Here is a 20,962-nt window from a genome sequence, read left to right as displayed (position 1 = left end):
CTGAGTGGCACAGCAGGTAGAGTGCTGGGTCTGGAGTCAGGAAGACATCTTCCTAAGTGCAAATCTGGACTCAGACACTAGCTGGGTGACCCTGGGCAAGTCATTTAACCTGCTGGCTTCAGTTTCCTCTGCTGTAAAGTGAGCTGGAGAAGGAAATGGCAAAGCACTCCAGTATCTTTGCCAAGAAAACCCCAAATGGAGTCATGAAGAGTTGGATGTGACTGAAACAACTGAACAACAACAACAATTTTCAAAACAGGACGCTTCAGAGAAGAACAAAGACTGTCGAGCGCAGTCAAGAGACCTCAAGGGCAGAGGAGAGAGGGCACTGGGAGCCAAACATGGCTGTTACTTCTCAGTTTGGATTCTACCTTCTTATGCCCTCACTGTTCTAGGAAGGACAAGTGACTTTCTCTAGTCCCAAACAGGAGTCTTGCACTGGCATACTGAATTCAGGGGAACAGTTCTTGTGCCTGCTTCTTGAAATAGATCTTTCAGGATCCCACCTAAAAAGCCACAGCGTTTCTTTCCTCAGTTTTTTCCCTGACAAAAGCTGGCTCCAAGGTGAAGAAGAAAGAAATCTGGAGATGTTTTATAGAGACAGGCCCTAGGAATAAATTGAGTCTACCTGAACCCCAAAGGCAAAACTAGGAGAAATCAAGAGGCAGATTCAATATAGGGAAACATCCTAACAATTGGAGCTATTCAAAAGTGGAATGGGCTGACTCAGGAAAGCATTGGCTCTCTAGTTGCTGGAGGTCTTTAAGCAAAGCCTGGATGGCCAGTTGTTGAGTATCTTGTAGAAAGAGATGCCTGTTTAGATCTTTTGGATCAATTGGGTCCTGAGTTCCCTTCTGAGCTCTTGAGACTCTTCAATTCCAATATTCAGCAAGGACAAAATAAGATATTATACACTCATGCATGGTGTTGGAAAGTATGATGATCACGGAATAGGGCATGCCTAGGAAATAACTAAAATTTCCCAGCTTCAGAAAATTCACAACATGGAATAATGATCAAAAGTTTTGGTTAGAGGCTAGGACTCAGTTGCTAGCATATTCATTCATCCAGTATTAATCTAAGGAGGTCAGGCCTAAGCTGAATATTGTCTAACCTTGTAACTGATGATGGAACAGAATACATATTCATGAATATCTTCATGAAGACAAGATAGTGAAGTAGAAAGGGCACTGGACTAGAAATTAGGAGACCTGCGTTCTGATTTCAACTCTGCCACTAATTAGCTGTATAACCCTGTCACAGAATTTAGAACTAGTTATCTAGTTTATATATAAAAGGAATCCTCAATACAACATAACCAAAAAAGTGGTCATCTAGCCTCTGTCTTAATATCTCCAATGCAGAGCAATCTCACCCTCCCCAGGCTGGTTTTAGCTTCTGAAGACCTGAGCTCCAGGCTTGCTCTGATAACTTCTATGGGCCTAAGCTTCATTCTAAACAGAACAAGAGGACTGGACCACTGATGTTCTTTCCTCTTCTAATTCTATGACCCTGAGAATGGAGAATCACTAAGGCCACTCCCACCTCAGAGAAGCGGGCAGCTCTATTTATTAGGAAGTGTGTCCTGACATTCTGCCTAAATTTACCTCTTTGCCAATTCTACCATCTGTGGCCAAACAGAACAGGTCTGGTCCTTCTTCTACATGACAGCACTTCAATACTTGAATACAACTCCCATGTACCTGAACCTTCTTGTCTCCAGGCTAAACATTCCAACTAACACAGGGGGAGACTGAGGACTAAACTTGGTTTGCTTGGCCCCTGAAAACAGAATTAGGGAGCCATGAGTAAGGCAACACAAAGAAGCACATTTAGGCTTACTGGAATCAGAATTCTTTTCAATCAAAGGAAAATGACAAATGTTGAAGGGGATGTGGAAAAATTGGGATGCTAATGCACTGTTGGTAGAGTTGTGAACTAATCCAACAATTTTGGAGAGCAAATTGGAACTATGGCCAAAGGCTATAAAACTGTGCATACTCCTTGGTCCAACTAAACCACTGCTAGCTCTGTATCCTAAAGAGATTTATTATTTTTTTTAAAAGGAAAGGAGCTTGTATGTATAAAAATATTTATAAAAGCTCTTTTTGTGGTGGCAAAGAACTGAATATTGAGGGGATGCCCATCCATTGGGGAATGGCTGAACAAGTTGCAGAAATGATGAGATGGAACACTATTGTGCAATAAGAAATGACAAGCAGGATGATTTCAGAAAAAACTGGAAAGACATATAAACTGATGCCAAGTTAAGTGAGCAGAGCCAGGAGAACACTGTACACAGTAACAGCAACAATGGGTGATAATTCGCTGTGACTGACTTGGGTATTTTGAGCGACACAATCATTCAAGACAATTCCAAAGGACTTGTGATGAAGGAACTGATGGGAGCCTGAATGCAGATCACAGCAGGCTTTTTGTGATTTTATTTTCTTGGGCTTCTTCTTTTTGGTGTGTGTTTTCTTTTGCAACACGGCTAATCTGGAAATACATTTTATGTGACTTCCCATGTATAATCTCTATCAAGTTGCTTGCCTTGTCAGGGTGGGGGAAAGGGAGGGAGGGAAAGAATTTGGAACTCAAACTGTTAAAAGATGAATGTTAAAATTTTTTTTACATGTAACTGAGGAAAAGAAAAGAAAAAAAATTATTTTCAATCCATTCTCCGCAAAGTTGCTATGTTGATTTTTCTAAGTATAAATCTTACCACCTTATTCCTCTATTCAACAAACTTCAATGGCTCTCCATTGCCACTGTGAATCAAATAAAAATTCCTTTGTTTAGCTTGTAATGTCCTTCACAATGTAGCTACAACATACCTTTCCAATTTTATGATACTTCCTTTTATTCTTTATTAATTTAGATTAATTAAATTTATATTTCATTTATTTTTATTTGTTGCTTTTGTTCCTTCCTTTCCAGCACCTTGTGGTCCAGGCTAACTGTATGTCATACTGTTCCTTACAAATGATATTCCATCTACTTCATTGTCTCTTGCATTGGCTTGCCCCATGCTTGTGACATACTTTCACCTAAGTGTCACCTTTCTCAATTCTTGTTTCCTTCAAGACTCTGCTCAAGTGACTCCTTCTACATTAAGACTTTCCTTATTTCCCACTCCTAGAGGCTCTGCCATTCTTGCCCCCTTCCCCAAAATGTGTCTTCTATTTATTTTTGTGTATATATTTTGTGTATACTTATTAATGTACACGTTGTCTTCACAATAGAATGTAAGCTCCTTGTGGGCAGGAACTACTTCATTTTTGTCTCTGTATCTTTAGCAACTTTCAGAGTCCCTGGTACATGGTAAGCACTCACTGATGCATGGAGTCATATGACATGGACTCACAGCTCTTCACCATCTGAGATGTCCTCCTCCGTATACTGTATGGTTTAAATACTGGCAGCCCGAATGGAATATAATACTCCAAATATGAGAGCCTTATCACCTCCTTCTTCCTGTATGCCATGTCCTTATTCATGTATCCTAAGACCACCTTCTCTAAGTCTCTGTATCCATGACTACAAACAGGATACAATATCACTTGCCATCCTACCTCTGAGGGTTAGTGTGAAGATTAGCGAAATCAACACACGGAATATTTTGACAATTAAGTATTATAAATAAAAAAATATGAAGTGCAAGGGGCAAGTTCATAAGCAAGGTAAGAAACATGAACAAAAATAGTGACAAGTTTGTACTGTGAAAATGAATACCGCAGCAGTAACACACACACTTCAGAAAGCTAATGCTTATGGAAAATTAAAATCTGCCTTACTTATGAAAACTTCTGTGTTATGACACTATATGAGTACTGTTCTCAAACTGCTCTGTGGTCCCTTACAGGCACCATGGGATACTGAATATTTTAAATTTTTGAGGGAAACACAGAGATACTTGATACCTGTTAGGCACTGAGGGAATGACTGGCTCAATGTAGTTCATAGTTTCAATATCAGATTGGCTATATTCCTTTAGATCAGTGATATCAAAATTAAATAGAAACAGATCCCTGCTGCAGCATATTGACTTAGAAAACTACAGATGAACACTATCTGTGTTGTGTTGCATTTCTGTTTATTTTTGTGAAACATTTCTCAGTTACATTTTAATCTGAGTTGGTACTCATTTAGCCTGATAGGAGTTTGACACCTTTGCATCAGATGCTATTCTTATGCTTCTGTTTACTTGTACTTTGGCATATTTCAGCAACTTCTTAAGCTTTCTCATTTGTGATGTCATATCTTTGCAATGCTAAGTTTTCCACAAATGCCATGATAAAAAACAAGTACCATATGTGAAAATCAATGTGGAATAGGAAATGAGAATGGCAGTGTCCCATCTGATTCCAAAATTTGAAAAGATGTGCTCGACAGAAACAAATATTCCATCAGTAAGTAACTGTGGTTATTTAAGAATGAAATAAAAATATTTTTTTCTTTCAGTTTATGTGTTTTGTTTTTCAAATGGCTTTTAAGTTATTAGGACATAAATACTTGTTAAGTAAACAGAACAGTTGGGTACTTCTTTTGGCCCATGGGCACCATGAAAAAAATTACTGAAACACTAAGAATTCTGTGAACTGAGAAAGTTTGGGAACCTCTGGCATATGGTATAGAATACATAAAAAGAGAAAATAATAGTGCGTGTCATTGAAACGTAATGGAATGTATTCTATGTGAATGAGAGGGAAAGGATGGGTAGGGAGAAATATTCTTCCTTTCAACATTTCTAAAAAAACTGGACAAGCATAATATGGAGAATATTTATATGTAATTACAGCAGAAAATGATCCACAGTTTAGAGTAGAAAATAAGATGAATAGGTTTCAACAATATAATATTATTGCTATAATAAGCATGAATGATATCAGAATGCATAAATAGGAGCAGAGCAAAATAAAATTTGTGGAATAGATTTTCCAGTATACTCATCATTAGTCCAAGCATAATTAAAGCACAATGTCCAATTTTCAGTTAAACAGTTTAAAAGAGGCTTTATTGATTGAGATGGAGATTTTTCTAAATTATTAATTTATTATAAAATTAGATCTGATCTTGTAAGTATGGTTAAAACATGAAACTTTGTCAGTTCAGAGTAGAAAAATTCCATGAAAGTCCTTTTCTAAGGTATCATCATATCATGGAGTTGACCATCAAGCCCTGGGAGGTCTGGGTTGAAAAAATTCTGAGTAAAGGTCAAGTAACCTACAGGATCACAGGTTTAGAATTGGAAAGGATCTGAAGGGTCACCTAGTCCAATTAATTGATCAATAAACATTTATTGGTTGTCTAATACGAAAAAGGCACTGTACCTTTATTTTACAGGTGAAGATACTGAATCCCAGTGAGGGGAAGTGGCATAGTTAATGTAATAAAGGTGAGTGTACGTAACCAGGTCCTCTGACTGAGGAGCTGTAGGTCTGCCATCAGAGAATTAGCTGAGGGAAATTCAGAGAGACTCATCATCTTATGAGGGTCAGAAAAACCTGAGTTTAAATCCTGCTTCATTTACTTACTAGTTGTTTGACCTGGGGTGAGTTACTTCACCTTTTCTCACCTTCTCTGTAAAATGGGACTAGCAATAACATTTACCTCACAAGGGTGTTGTGAAGGTCACACAACTGTTTGGAATTCTCAAAGGACGTTATTATTAAACAGCCAGTTGTTCTAATTCAAGGTAACTGACTTGGAATGAGGAAGGCCTGAATTCAAATCTAGCTTCAAATACTTACTAGTTGTATAGTCTTGGTCACTGGACCACTGTCTGCCTTAGTTTCTTCATCTACAAAATGGTGATAACAATAGGACCTAACTGCTGGAAATGTGGGGATAAAACAAGGTAATATTTGGAAAGTACTTTGCAAATGGTAAGGCACACTACCTAGTATTATTTTTCAAGGGTAAAACTTAATTTTGGACAGAAATGCTGATCACATTATTGGGTGGGTGGGAGTTTATAATCTGCGCTGGTAGAAGGAAACTATAGGGTGGAGCCCAGATGACAGAGTAAAGTCAGTAATTTTGCTGAGCTGTCCCAATCGACCCCTCCAATAACTTTAAAAAGTGCATGAAACTGAATTCTGAGCAGGTTAACTAACAAAAAATCACCCTGGGTCATTTTTCCAGCTTAGGGCAATTTAGGAGGATAGAAAAGAGAGCTTTGTGGATAAAGGAGTGGGAGGTGGCCTGGAGCAGAGTGCAGCTGTGGGTTTTAGAGGCAGTGGCAGCAGTATCAGCAGCAGTAGTGGCAGCCCTAGGAATGCCTAATGTTTAATGTAAGGAGAATGAAGACCTGGCCAGAAAGAGATTCCAGGCAGACCCCTGAGCTAGCACTGGCTACAGGACCAGTTGAAATTTGGCAGCTCTATTTCTTAGTACCCAGTTCCAGGGCAAAGAGGATTAAATGCAATGACAAGGGAGCAGGGCTCCTAACTAGGTAAGGAGCAGAGCACAGATCAGGAAGTCAGTGACCAGACCAAACCCAGGATCATACCATTTTGAAAGCACTGAAAACTTACAGGACCCTAGACCTAGGTGTGAAAACAGCAGGACATAAAAGCCTGAAGCTTAGGTAAGTCAACCCCCTCGCCTCCAGAGGTGAGCAGAGCCCAATTCTAATATAAAGTTGGAAGTCAACAAATAGGCTGAAAAAATGAGCAAACACCAAAAAAAAAGAACCAGACCAAAAAAATACTATGGTGACAGGAAAACTCAAGAAGCAAATTCAGAGGGAGAGAATGACCTAAAAACATTTCTAAGCAAAACCTCAAAGAAAAATGCAGATTGAACACATGTCCAACAATAATTCCTAGAAGAGCTAAAGAAAGAGATTTTAAGAGCAAAAAGATAACTTTAAAAATCAAGAGTAATAGAGGAAAAATTGGGAAAAGAAATGAGAGCAATGCAAGAAAATAACAAAAAAAGAATTACCTGCTTGATAAAAAAGGCACAAAAATACTGGAAGAAGTGCTAAACAATGATGGGACTGTGGGTCTCTGAAGTTTTAAAGCATAAGAAAAGAAAAAGGTAAAGTAGAATGATGCTTTAAATTCAGCAATTCTTCAGCATAATGCTGTTCTTTAGGTCTGGGTCATGGGACCACTTTAAAGGATAAAGTTCTTTTTATATAGTTGCAGTTCGATTCCCTTGGACAGTATCCAAAATGAAACTCTCACTAAACTGAATTCTACATGACAAGTAAATAGTGCATTATGGTGAAATGTTCGGTGTACATAAGAGTTTGTCATGGAATATGATGGCTGGATGGCCTCTGCTTTGAAGATATAAACACTTTAAAACTGAAGAAAGAAGTAGGTAAATTTAGCTTCAAGGGAGGTGAGCTGTAGTACATTAGTTATAAGGAAGAATTTCCTCACTCTGAAACTTATTAAGAAATAGCATGAGCTGAGAAAAGCCTTGGTATCTCTGATACCAGTTGCTTTTAAAAAAATATAACCTTTCATCTCTCTGGGAAGGTTTAGGTAGAGATTCCTCCCTGAAGGCAGGGGGAGAGACTACTAAGTATCTTTTAGTCCTGAAATATGATCTCTACACAGTGACTATATTTCTAAGACATCAAACACTGAGGCCATTATCAATCAAACAACTTACTGAGAATGGACTATGTGTCTTGCACCATCCTAGATACTTGGGGGAAACAAAATAAATGCTTGTTAACTGAAAAGAAATACAATTTTAATTTTATAATAAAAGACAGACAAGATATATACAGAGGAAAAAGTCAGAGAACAAATATGTGGTAAATTATATGGTACAGACTGCAAGGCTGGACAAGTCTTCACAGTGAGTCTTAAGGGATGAGATGGATTCTGATAGGAGGAGAGAATCAGAGAGGATATTACAGGTCAGAATAACAAAATGAGCAAAAAGGAAGCTGAGAAGGAACATGTCATGTCAGGGGATTAGTAAGGAGACTAGTTGAACTGGATCACAAAATTTGTACTGAAGAATAAAGAGAATTAAGAATGGATGAGTATTAACAGATATAAGGGGAAACACATAGAAAGAACAAAAAAGTGGGCTTTAAAATCCCAGATCCTAATATGTAGGATCAAAAATGATTAACGATTCAATAATTAAATTAGAAGCTCAGTTATCAACAACGTAAACAACAGCTTTCCTTAAGAAGTTCTGGCATCTCTTGATGTGTACTTTGCACATATCCCAAATTACAGGGAATGCAAAAATAAAACAGGGTAAAATAAATGTCCTTCCCTATAAAAGAAGTTAATTAGGAGTGACTTCTGCTACCAAAGAGGCATTTTTTTTTCCTCTAGACAAAACAAAACTATCATAGTGACTGGGTTCTATCCTCACCTTACCATTTCCCACTCAGATTAGTGTCTTAGTCTATTATCACCCTCAACAGTCTACCCTGAACACTATATTTCATTGATAGAGTTAAAGGGACATTCCAGTTCAGTATCAGATGCCTAGGTAACATGGATTCAGGTTTCAGGTCAGGAAAGTCCTCCAACTTTTTATGTCTATGGCCTTAATCCAAAATACTATAGCATGGGACAGATGAGTAGGTATAAGGAAATTCAAATTAAGAAATATTGCCATATTCTTCTAAATCACTCCCTTTGTTTTTATATACTAGATGATATTTTCAAGGCTGTGCAATTGTAAAACATTAAAAATCATGTATATTAATATGGGAATATTCAGTAGCAGCCCTTTGGGGGATCACTCTCCCAACCAGCACTCATAATAGCAAGTTGAGTCTCCACAGGGGCAACTACTATGAGAGGTCCTAATGGCTAACCTTGGGGGTGACTACTTCTGGGCCAGTCAACCTATAGACTCAATTAGCTCTTAGAAAGCATAGTTACTCAAATGGAATGGCAAGAATAATAGTTGCAAAGTACCTTCCCCCAAACCTGGGGTACATCAGATACATAGAGTTGGTAGGAGGGACAGGGCAGAAACAACATACAATAGTAAAGATGAACCCATGTAGGGACCACAAGTGTCCAAGATGACTCTAAGATACCTCAAAACCTGCTGACATTATCCCTTATTTTCTTTTCCTCCAGTCTCTGACCACTCTCACCTCCTTGAGTTTTCATTGCCATTACTGTCTCCTGGTTTACTTCCTATCTGTCTGGCTGCTCCTTCTCAATCTCCTTTTCCAGCTTATCATCCACATCATATTCCCTAACTGGTCAGTAGTGTCAAATGCAGCAGTAGGGACCAGGTCTATTAGCAAAATTCAACCATAAAAAAAATTAAACCAACACTTATTAAGTACCTACTGTGTGAGGAACCCTACATTAGACACTGTATGAGAGGCAGAGTTTTTGTAAGACATGGCCCTTGTCTTCTTAAGGCTTACAGTTCTTGTGAGGAACACACCATACATAAAAGCTTCATATGAACTTATACATGACAAGTGCAACAGAAAATTGCAAACAAAATGGGAGGCAAAGTCCAGGAGAGGGCAAGGGGAGGGTTGTTATCAATTAGGGAGGATCAGTACAGGCTTTCTTTAGGAAATATATTCTACAGATATACGGAGGTGTGTATGTTCTCTGGATATAATTTAAGTATGGGGTAAAATTTCATTAAGCAGAGGTTGGTTTATTCAAAGTAGCACATAATGAAGCAACCTGAGAGATTATATGGTGTAATGGTTAGGGCACCAGATCTGGAATCAGAAAGACCTGAATTTGAATTTTACCTCAGGAAATCTCTAGATATGTGCCCCTAGCAAGTTATTTAACCTCTGTCTGCTTTGGTTCCCTCATCTGTAAAATGAGGGGGATAGATTTGATTGCTCCTGAGGTCCCTTTCAGTTCTAAATCTATGATCCTATGAACTGTTTATTAATTTATTCTGGGTCATTTAAAGCCACTTGATTCGAAGATTTCCTGATTTCTTGTGATGTCAATTGAGACTATTATAATTACTGTTGTCCCCATATGGAACTATGGTAGTTCTAATGGGGATCGTGTATAAACGGGGCTGAAACAACTGCTTCCTGAGCACTAACCCCTCTAGACTATATGTCTATGAAGATGTAGCCCCTCTTGATAAGGAGGTCATTGTATCCCACAGCTCTGCTTATTTACCTTGTAGGTAGCCAGAATTCTGCTTAACAGGAAGTTGCCCATTTCAGATTGCCATCTGCCAGGGTGGTGTCCATATCACTGTTTCCCACAGTTATGAAACAAAATCTGAAGCTGCATTTCTGTGTGCTGTGACATACTCCATGTTCATACCTGCTCGGCATGTGGTCCTGCCACTTAAGCCAGCCATTAAATACAGCATCATTCATAGTCTATTTCTGTCCTGCTCAGCAGGGCTGTGTTGGACATTTCAGTGCTGACAAATAGGCTGCATTCTGGACCTCACTTTTAGTGATTCTAGTTAATGATAGGTTTCTAGTAGACATTGATGAAACTCCTCAAGAGGACCAATGCTAACTATCAGGTTTAAGTCTCTCTTTCAGCTATTTATTTTAAATTAAAATCTGTGGCTGTGCACTGAGTGCCCCTGGTGCATGCTAGCACATGATCAAGTCTTGAATTGGATGCTCTCTTTTCAATCTGGGAAGAGTATTTAGGGGGTGGTGGTGAAGGGGGTTACGAAGTCTTTGATCCAGCACACATATTTTTACATCTATCTTCTTTCCTGGGGAACTCTGAAGATAAGTGCCTATCAAATACATTTGCAAACATTTTTCTTAGAATTAAGAATAATAATTGGATGTATTAGTGGGGATAGGGAGAAGGGAGATGTATCTTTAAACCATTTAGGTTTCATAGATTCTTTTAGATTCTCTTGAAGACCACGGCAAGGAAAAATTATGCTGGTTACAATTCTGGCTAAGCATAGAATCAGCTTCCTTGTAGTTAATTTCAGTAGACCTTTCTCTCAACATATGACCTTTCCTTTAACTAGTTTCTGCAATTTTACCTGCAGCTCATACATCATAACTCATACATTAATGACAATCCTGAAGAAGTCAAAAATTAGATTATTTTTAATAGAAAGAGTCAAAAAAGGATGATCCATAAAAAGAGAGAAAACATTTTTGTTCTGGACCACAGATTTTGTTGGTGAGGGAGCTCCCTGGTGGTGAAACTTACTGAGGCCAAATAGCATCTCCACAACATGTAGCCTCAGAGAGTTTCCTAATGTCACTGAGAGGCTAAATCAGCTTGCTCAGGGTTACTCAGCTAATCTTTGTTAAGAGGTGGTACTTCAACATAGAATTTCCTGTTTCCCAAACTAGCACTCTATCCACTTCTCCATGAATGATATATTTCATTTTATTTAGCTAAAGTTGGAGTCTATCTTTGCCCAACTCTATCCTATCTCTCCTTTTCATAAGAGTGTTCTTTTCAGAAAAAATAAATTATTCAAATATCTACAATGAATATTTCTATTAGCTTGCTAGTCTTAACATGGGGAGACAAATATGAGAAATTCAAGTTATCATTTATATACAAAAACCCAGCTGTGGTCTTCGGTCCCTACTTGCCCTCAAATTCCAATTTCAGTTAGAAAAATTTGAGACTCTGACATTCTCCATACTAGAGAGATTTCTTTACTGCGCCAGAGCCACCTACTGGTGTGCTCATGCATAAATAGGCAGGCTGAACTCTAATACTGTGGGGGCAACACAGTTTTGGGGATTATCTACACCTTTCTTTCTTCCTTTCTTTTCTTCCTTTCTTTTCCTTCTTTCCTTCTTTCTTTCCTTCCTTCCTTCTTTCTTTCTCTCTCTTTCTTTCTCTTTCTTTCTTTCTTTCTCTTTCTTTCTTTCTTTCTTTCTTTCTTTCTTTCTTTCTTTCTTTCTTTCTTTCTTTCTTTCTTTCTTTCTTTCTTTCTTCCTTCCTTCCTTCCTTCCTTCCTTCCTTCCTTCCTTCCTTCCTTCCTTCCTTCCTCTCTCTCTTTCTTTCCTTTCTTTCTTTCACAAAGTCTCAACCTAATTTTCACTTATATCACTCCTCTCAGGATCTGCTAATGAAGACTTCATGCTATGGAGCAAGGCCAGCAAGAAACAGGAAACAAGATTTCAGCTTACTCTTACCGTTACCTTAAACTGGCCCTTATTTCACCGACTTTGACTTTCTCTGTCCTATAAGTGCGGCAAGAGCTCCAGGAGGGGTGGGTAAAGGTTTGGATCGTGCGAAAATAACCTGAGGAGCATCCAAAGATCCTGAAAAATGGGAAAAATAATCCTACTTAACTGTATCAAAGGGATCTTTCCCTCTACACAGGGCCCATATCCATACCCACTCCTTTACTTCAACAAGTTAATTGTAGAAAAAAATCAATTCAGACCTCTAGGAACACCTTTAACCATTCAGAAGATCTACTTTTCAGAGGCCAGGAAGACAGGAATTCCATTTGGGCCAAGTATTTGAATAGCTCTTTTCACTGCTTAAAATTCTGACAGGACAAGGAGTTCCAATAATTTACAATACACTTGGGGAAAAGAACAATGGCTGTTAGTGGGATAAGTATTCAGCTGAGTCGTGCCACACAAAGATGCTCACAAGGAAGTCTAAGGCAGTTTTATTAAGTATTGGAACATTCTTAGTTAGTGTACTCATGAGTGTTCCCTTCATCCAACTGAGTTCATTAACTAAAATAATCTCTTTTGTATATATTTTTTATAACCTATTTCTCATGCTGTCTCAGTGGAAGCTTACTTCCTCCAAAAGCAGGAAAACACATACATGGAAACCTCTGATTCCACATCAGGGAAACACTGATATGCTGGCTATGGTTTCTCCATGGGAAGCACTTAAGTTTTTCCATGCTCATTTGTACCTACAGCTTGAAGCAGCAAATATTTAGCAAGAAGATTGCTGCATCTCATGACTTCTCACAAATGAAATCAATCATAGACCTTTTATAAGGGACTCCTAATTCCCTTCCCCCACCTGCAGACTAACAGGACTTATAAAAGTCTGGCTCCAGCATGGGAGAAGTTTACACAGTGGTCAAGGGGCAGGGGTTAGGGAAGCTAGTTCTAACCATGTGTGGCTTCAGACCCCACATTAATGCTAGTTTATACTGTCAAGTCGGCATGAGAAAAACTTCAGTTGCCTCATTTGCTGGTCTCCTGCTATTTTATTTAACCACCACCACTTCAGAGGTCACAGAAAGTGCCCTGACTGACTAGAAGAGAAAACAAGTCAGCACCATTTACTTTGTCAAAGGCACTCCCACTTTCTTTCAAAAGTTTTCTGAATTTATGTGCTCCTTCCCATAGAGAATTCAGGCTAGCCTGCCTGAGCTAGCAATACCATATGCTTCTGAGTCTATTGTTAGAACTTAGAAAATCTTAATATCTTAGTAAGGAGCAAATGAATGGAAAATCTATGGGCCTTTGTATTTAATATGATGTTATTGATCCCATATCAACAAATCATGGGCTTGGAGTGGTTTTTAATAGGCAAGAGTGGTGTGGACATTCATACTCTTTTACCCAGAACCCCTTGTGATCAGTGGCACAAAACAGCCAGACTTATCGTCCAGGCTTAGAAATGCAGTTAAGTGTTTAAGGAACAGCTTTTGTCTATGTGGAATTAACTAAATCTTCCAGAAATGAATCTTCATCTTATTAATACTATGCTTTGTTCAAGTCAATTGAATGAGTTAAATGATGCAGGCAATGACCAAAAACCCTCCAAACACATTTCAGATTAGAAATACATAGACAGGATTTCCAATCTCTGGGTAAAGCTGGATACAGTCTTCTGATGTGTTAGTGCTGCCAAGTCTTTTCTCTTGTGAATTTAAACAATGATCTGGTGGTTGTTACGGAAAGCTTCTACTTTATCATTAAAAAGTAGGCCTCTACTTTGCTATACTTATGGACTCTTTTAGGGTCTGTTATTAATATAACTAAAGTAAATTTTTAATAAACTATCAAAATGCCTGAGCATCACTAGCTGATATTAAAACTGGTGTTTCCTAGGGAGGTCAAAAGAGATTTCCAAAGGCTCACTGAGCCAGAAAATGAAATCATATCATTTGATGCCAAAGACACTACAGTGGGACCCACCTATTTACTAACTCAGCTTCTGTCAGACTGCATGCAAAGCATGTTATATAATATGCTTCTTGACTTTGCATTCACTGCCATTTAGGCTGGTCAGGATTTAGTGTATTGCCTGGGTCTCATAACCACGTGAGATTAAAAAATGAATATTTTTCAATAGTTTCTTATTGAATCCCACTAAATAGTCCATTACCATCTAGGCTAGGTCACTACTAAGTGAACACAATTCTTACAAATGATACCCTAGAACTTCATTTCTTCTCAGTCATGGCTACTAGCTTTTGCTAGAAATGACAAATAGCTTCTGGTCTTTCTTAAATGGCCATACTTGAAAGTATATCTAACAATATCAGTTTAAGTGTTCAACACTTAAGGAATGATTGAATGTGGCAGGTAAAAACCTTCATGTTACAAATATAGGCACTATTTTGTAATAGTTTGCCAAACTGGGAAACCATTAATACCCTTAAAACTATCCCCAGGAAAACTCTTCAGTTCTATCATGTCAAAAAGGTTTTAAAAGAAACATATTGGGGCAGCTAGGTGGTGCAGTGGATGGAGCACCAGCTGTGGAGTCAGCAGGACCTGAGTTCAAATCTGGCCTTAGACTAGCTGTGTGACTCTGGGTAAGTCACTTAACCCCAATTGCCTTAAAAAAAATCTAAAGAAAAAGTTTCCTTTCTCAAAACTCTGGCCAATTAATTCCTTGAACAATTGACTATATTTCTTTTCTCAGCTTGAGTATGAACTTTGCCAAAGCAAAAGCCTAACTACTTTCACCCTCTCCCCATAAACTGAAGAGTTGATATTTACCTCTAGACTTTGTGATGGGCATAAATGACCTAGCATTACTAAGGCTGGTCTGGAATCCATTCAGCTGTCCTTCTGTGGAGGCCATCCTAGCACACAAAAGAACCTAATTAGAGCTAAAAATGTGAAAATGGAAAGGCTGTCAAAAACCCACAGTCTCAATCCTCTGCCTACAAAACTCTTCTACAACACGTTTTAATGAGGTCCAGAGATGACTGTTTGCTTTTATAAAAACTTATTCAGGAGGAGGAGACAGTATTTCATCTGTAGGATGTATAAAGCTAAGAAAATTCAAGTGCTGATCTGCCCAGACCCCATGGGCTCCAGGTAAACTTTATTCCACCTGATACCCAGCATCCCCTTACTGTCCATATTAGGTGCGCTCGGCTAATCTGCACCTGCTCCCGTGTTGCCTTGTGAAGGGTTCTCCAGGGGTTTCCTGAAGGTGCGCTTGCTCTGTTTTCTCACCTACACTATCAGTTCATTTGAGAGCTTGCCGTTTACTTCTACAACTTGTACATAGTTTGCTCAATAAATATTGTTGAAGGAATGCCTTTTGAGAGAACTTTAAAGAAAAACAAAAAAGAGGCGGAGGAAAATAATGAGGAAAGCTATTTGCAAATCTTAAAGTTCTGCATAAACATGAACTGTGTGACTTGAGACACGGAACACTGAAGTTAGAGTAAACTCGCTACAGATAAAAAGGAGATACTGCTTAATACTAGCCTTTCCTGCTTAATGAAAACTGAAAAACTCCAAATACTCCTTCTTCCTTGTTTCATTTGAAAAAAAATAAACATTTGATTCTATATTAAAATTAATTTTCCCCAAAAAATGAGATAGAAGGTATAAGGTGAGTCAGTGAGTCATTTTCTTTGAATAAATTTAAACCAAGTAGTAGGAGATTTTTGTTTAGAAAGATGACATATATTCATGTATATTTAAGTATATATGCAAACACATGATATATAAATATGTGCTTGTATATGTATTTAAATACATATATATGCTTAATTTTTAAAACTTTAATTTTAAAAACCTCATATATTTTAGTGAAGAAACAAAAGCAAACAAACAACAACATGAAGAGGAAAATGTGCAGAAAGGGATGCATTGCAGCTGTAGAACCAGCATCTTGAATCAAGTTTCAGATTTCAGATTTATCAGGAGCTCCCTTAAAAATAAATTACAAAAAGGCTGTTTGTAAACAGAGATGAAATGTGATTCTTCTCAGGTGCCTATATAAACTAAAGATCATTCAGACATACGTATATGTATGTCTCACAAATATAAACAAATATATATTTTTATTAAAATGTATACATATAAACATTTTATATATGTGAAGTACACATATAATATATAAAATCCACATATTTTTGTATACGTATGTATGTATACATATATGTACATACTCTTTTGGGTATTGTTAAGTTACATTTAATTATAATGATCACTGAACTGTGGACTTCTCTTTTGCACTTGCTTCATAAGTACAGCAAATTGGATTCTACTGTCTTATTGACATTAGTGACATAATTCGTAATATAAAAACTAATAATGATGTAAATAATGTAAAAGACTAGTTAGGCCCTGGAAGAAGATGGCAGCAAGCTGATATAGAGAGAATATTGTGCAAAATGGTTTTCTGGCCATGTTCACTAAGAGCTCTATATGTGGAATAGCCAAATACAGTGCAGAAATGGCTTAATTTAAAAAAACTTAATTTAAACTTATTTAATTTAAATAGACTTTTTTTTTTTGATTATTGACTTCTTTTAATCTATCCAATCATTGGTGACATTACATCTTGGAAAATACTAGCTGTAAAGGAAATACAAACATCTATAGATTGAGATGACTGATTAGGACAACCTACTAAGGAGATATTAATGTGGAATAATGAAATTCATAGCTCCTTAAGAGGTGTGGCTCATCTGAGAGCAGAGGCTGAGCTTTTTAGTTTTCTCTTGCTGTGACTCTTGCAAATGGTGGTAGCGAGCTACAGACCAGTTAAAGGTTAAGAACTGAAGCCCCAGCAAGAGCTCAGCTGCAGCAGTGCTTAATTAAAGCACTTTGCCAAGGATGAACTGCAGCAGCTGCCAAAAAATGTCTGAAAAGGCAGGATGCCTGATTAACCTATCACAGGGAACTAAAAAAAATATATGTCTCTGTATGGCAGCAGATTATGAAAGGAATTCTTCTCACAGCTATGTGTTCAAAGACCATTTCTTTCTGGGCAGTTACTTTTCTTGGGACTTGGTTCCAGTTATCCCATATGAATATATCATATCAGAACTTGTTCTATTTGCCACCTATATTCCCTTCATTTCTTCCACTAAAGATTTTTCCAAACTTAGTTTTCTGACATCAAAGAAAGGTATGACATGAATGTTATTCTTGTCCTGGGTATGACCATATAGTTCTTCTGAATATTTCTAAAGAGGTTGATGGTACAGTACAGGATGTCTCAAAAGTCTTAGTGTAATTTTGCATTTTATAATAATTTTAGAAATAATAATGCTACAAACTTGGAGCACCATTTGAAAGTTTATTTCAACTTTTTAAACATTTATCTAGTTTAGTGAATTTCAAATATAAATTTTTAATTTTAATAACATGGGAATAACCTGTGATTAGACATTATATATGCAATAATTTCTAGATAGTAGAGGAGGTCTTCTTGCTTGGTCACCTCAGTCATCTGATCCATCTCCATTAGACTTTTTCTTGTGGGGTCATTGTGAAAACTGTCATATCTTAAGGCTAGGATAACAAATGCAATCCTTACAGTCTTCTTGTGTTCAGGACAGGAAAAATGCAATTGAGTAGTAGCTAATAAATATTTTTACAAAGTTAAAATATTGACTAGAACTATGTATAATGCAAGGAGATAATTATATTTGAATTTTAACAGGGAATATCAATATTTTAAAATTGTACATAACCATCCTTAAAAATTTTGGGGAGGTTAAATTTGTAACATTTATACTTCTAAAATTATTAAAGATAATAATTATGCTAAAACTTTAGGGATAATTTGTATGAAACAAAATTACCTATTAAATTTGATATATGCATGATTTCATCTCAGTTTACTCACTGCAAGTACATTAGTTTGGGAGTGAGAAGACTTGGATCTGACTCACTGTTCTAGAGTATTTAACAGTCATCTGACCTTGGACAAGTTGTCCTTCTGACCCTCGTCTAGAATATGAGGAAATTGTGCTAGATTATCTGAGTTCCATTACAGCTCTAATTAGATATGTCCCTGTTCAATATAGAGAATTACAAATATAGAAGATACTTAATTGGAAATGCAGGAGAATAACAATGAAATCAGAGTATATATAGTAAAGACATCCATTAATTTCAAAAATTTATGTAAAGCGCATTACATAAATGTAATGGTAACTTAAGGTTAAGGGTGGTTGGGGGTTAGAGTTAACCCTGGCCATTTATAGACCTCAGTACCTTTTGTTAATTTCTATTGAGGCACTGGGTCAAAGGGTCCTGTCCTCTGGCTCTGAAAAGTATATAAATACTCTGAGGTGAGGTTTTGTTTTAGGGATTAGTTTTTGGAAAGTTTGTGTGCCAGATGAGATTCTGGGAAATCACTAAGGAGCCCCTTCTGGCTTAGAAAACCCAGATGTTGGTACTTCTCTCTCTGGTAACTATGTATGTACAGTTAGACAGTTGGATCTGTCTGTTGATCTGTGATGTATCTGTGATGCTTATGGTCAGACAGTTGGAAGCCCTGTCCGTGGCTTTTTATTTATCTGAAGTTCAGGGTGCTGACTTTTCCCCCTGAACTAAGGGAGTGATATATGTGCTTGATCAAAGTGGTTGTTGACCCCTCAAAAGTTGCTTTCCTTTTAGAAAAGCAGATCCAAGAACCTGTACAGCAGGCCCTCCTGTGTATGCCTGGGTCCTTGCTGTTACAGCACCCAAGGCTCATTGTTTTTTCCAAACTAAGGTTCTTTTTCACATGCTTCTTCATAGGACTCTCAGTTTCTTTTCTTGGCATTTTCTCCTGTTCTTTCCTTTGGCCCAATATTTGATCAGTGGAAACTTTCCTGTAAGTGATATCCTTTCTAAAAGTTCTGTTTTGTTCATTACTTCCCAGGACTGACTCCTATTTAGTGCTATACTTTTTCTTTTAGGTTAGCTTACAGTGTCTTTGTTCCTTTTTAGTTCTCTTACAAAAGTATTATTTTTCCATTCAATTGGCTCAGTAAAAAACATTTGTCTTGGACACATGCCATCTACATTAAGGATATACGGGATGAGAAGAACTCAAAATGGAACATGACCAATATTTTCCAAAGAGACAGATACACGAAGAAGGTGAGAACTTGAAAAATTGATTTGATCAGGGCAGGAACATTGAAAATGAAGTGTCAACAGCCCTAAATACTAAGACTTCACCTACTACTTACTAATCACTACCTACTAGGGGGTGGGGCATGATAACCAACTTCCTTAAGAAAAATAACTGAATATCAAAAAGGTCAAAATCAACTAAAGATTAAGACTAAAAAGAGGAAGGCTGTATAGTGGATAGAATGCTGGATTTGGAAGAAGGAATGTCTGTGCTCAAGTCCTACCTCAGACACTTATTAGCTGTGTGAGACCATGGGCTAACAAGTCCTTTAACCTCTATGAGTCTGAGGCAAATCTTTAAAATTACATATTATAGATTGATTGTCTCCCCCTAGAGAATGGATTCACATACTGGAAGATCTCATTTCCTGAAATCAAAAGTCCTTGATGTATAATGGTAATACAAAATAATAACCATTGAAGTCCCAAAAAAATACCTCACAATTTTCCCTATAGCTATAAATACCCACCACTGTAAGAAGTACTATTATGTACAAAAATGTCTCTTCCTTTGACTCATTAGCCCAGAGAATACACCCAGTAGTCCACAAAAGAAAGTTAATATCCAGGGTTTTATGTGTCTGGAATATTTAGCATATTTATTAATTATGGTCCTGGCTAAAATGAAATTAATATACATTATTTGCCTGTGTACAATGTGTTGTTCCCTAGGCACCAGAGCTGAAAGACAAAGAAATATAAGGCATGTCTCTGTCCAGGAAGAGCTCACAATTCACATTATCTGACAAGAGGTCTATTATATTTTGGGACAGGAGATTTCAAAGGGTTCATAGCAAGGGCAGTTATGATCCCATTCACTAAAATTTTATAAAGGCAATCAGTCCAGAAGGGAGGGTAATTTAATCCCAAGAACTAAATTCTGAAGTCTTATTTCTGTTTCCTTTAGGAATATTTCACTCTCCCTAACAACCTGGAATGTGGAGAAACATTCTTCAGTGAAATCTTTCAGTGAAGAACGCTAAGCAAATGAGTGAACATGCGGTTAAAAAAAGATTTAAATAATTGTTCAAGGCAAAATTGAAGGCATGTCACAAATTAGCTAAATGTATTATACAGAAAACATATACATAAAATTATACAGAAAATCATACGAACCATAGAAATTTTGAGGGGCTGTTATAAACATATAGGTCAAGCAAAACAAATTTCCACATTAGTCATGTACATGTGGGTATGTATATATTCAATATACACATATATGTTTATACTTATAGATATATACATACATGAACATGAATCAATGTATGCATGTAAGTAAATTCTGCATTTTGGGTCCTTAACATTCCTATCTGGAAGTGAGTAGCATGTTTCATCATTTGTCCTTTGGATTCATAATTGCTGATCACAGTGATCAGAGTTTCCAATTCTTTCAAAGTAGTTTGTCTTCACCATATTGCTGTCCCTGTAAAAATAATTATTTTTCTGGTACTGTTCAATTCACTCTGTATTACTTCATATAAGTCTTTCAAGGTTTCTCTCATCTTTTCTTATAGAACAATAAATAGTATTCCAACAAATTCATATACTATGCTCTTTTAAACATTCCCTTATTTATGAATACTCCCTCAGGTTCCCATTCTTTGCTATCTCAAAAAGAACCATATTTTTGCACATTCTCAGTTTGCTTTACTTAACAATAATTAATCCCTTAAACTGTTCTGCCACTAATGCTCTCTTCTCCTT

At 37.1% G+C, this 20,962-nt stretch overlaps 1 protein-coding gene across 15 annotated transcripts in view; it reads right to left on the bottom strand.

Annotated features, from left to right (window-relative positions):
* TTLL5 (tubulin tyrosine ligase like 5) overlaps nt 1-20,962 on the bottom strand; it is a 387,986-nt gene that overhangs the window by 31,990 nt on the left and 335,034 nt on the right. For 6 of the 15 annotated variants that reach the window (XM_072623508.1, XM_072623502.1, XM_072623510.1 and 3 more), the window contains 2 exons: nt 14,879-14,964; nt 12,083-12,211 (listed from right to left, as the gene is read on the bottom strand). The exons of 3 other annotated variants lie outside the window; for them this stretch is intronic. In XM_072623508.1, the coding sequence (XP_072479609.1) occupies nt 12,102-12,211; nt 14,879-14,964 (196 nt within the window). In that variant the 3' untranslated portion in view covers nt 12,083-12,101. Of the gene's footprint in view, nt 1-12,082; nt 12,212-14,878; nt 14,965-20,962 lie in introns of those variants that run through there. 6 more of the 15 variants (XM_072623503.1, XM_072623517.1, XM_072623507.1 and 3 more) reach the window with 3 other exon arrangements.

The sequence above is a fragment of the Notamacropus eugenii genome, chromosome 7 (assembly GCF_028372415.1).
Source record: "Notamacropus eugenii isolate mMacEug1 chromosome 7, mMacEug1.pri_v2, whole genome shotgun sequence".
In the NCBI taxonomy this organism is placed as follows: Eukaryota; Metazoa; Chordata; class Mammalia; order Diprotodontia; family Macropodidae; genus Notamacropus; species Notamacropus eugenii.
Note: the sequence above shows the minus strand (reverse complement) of the source record. Positions and strands in the feature narration are given on the sequence as shown.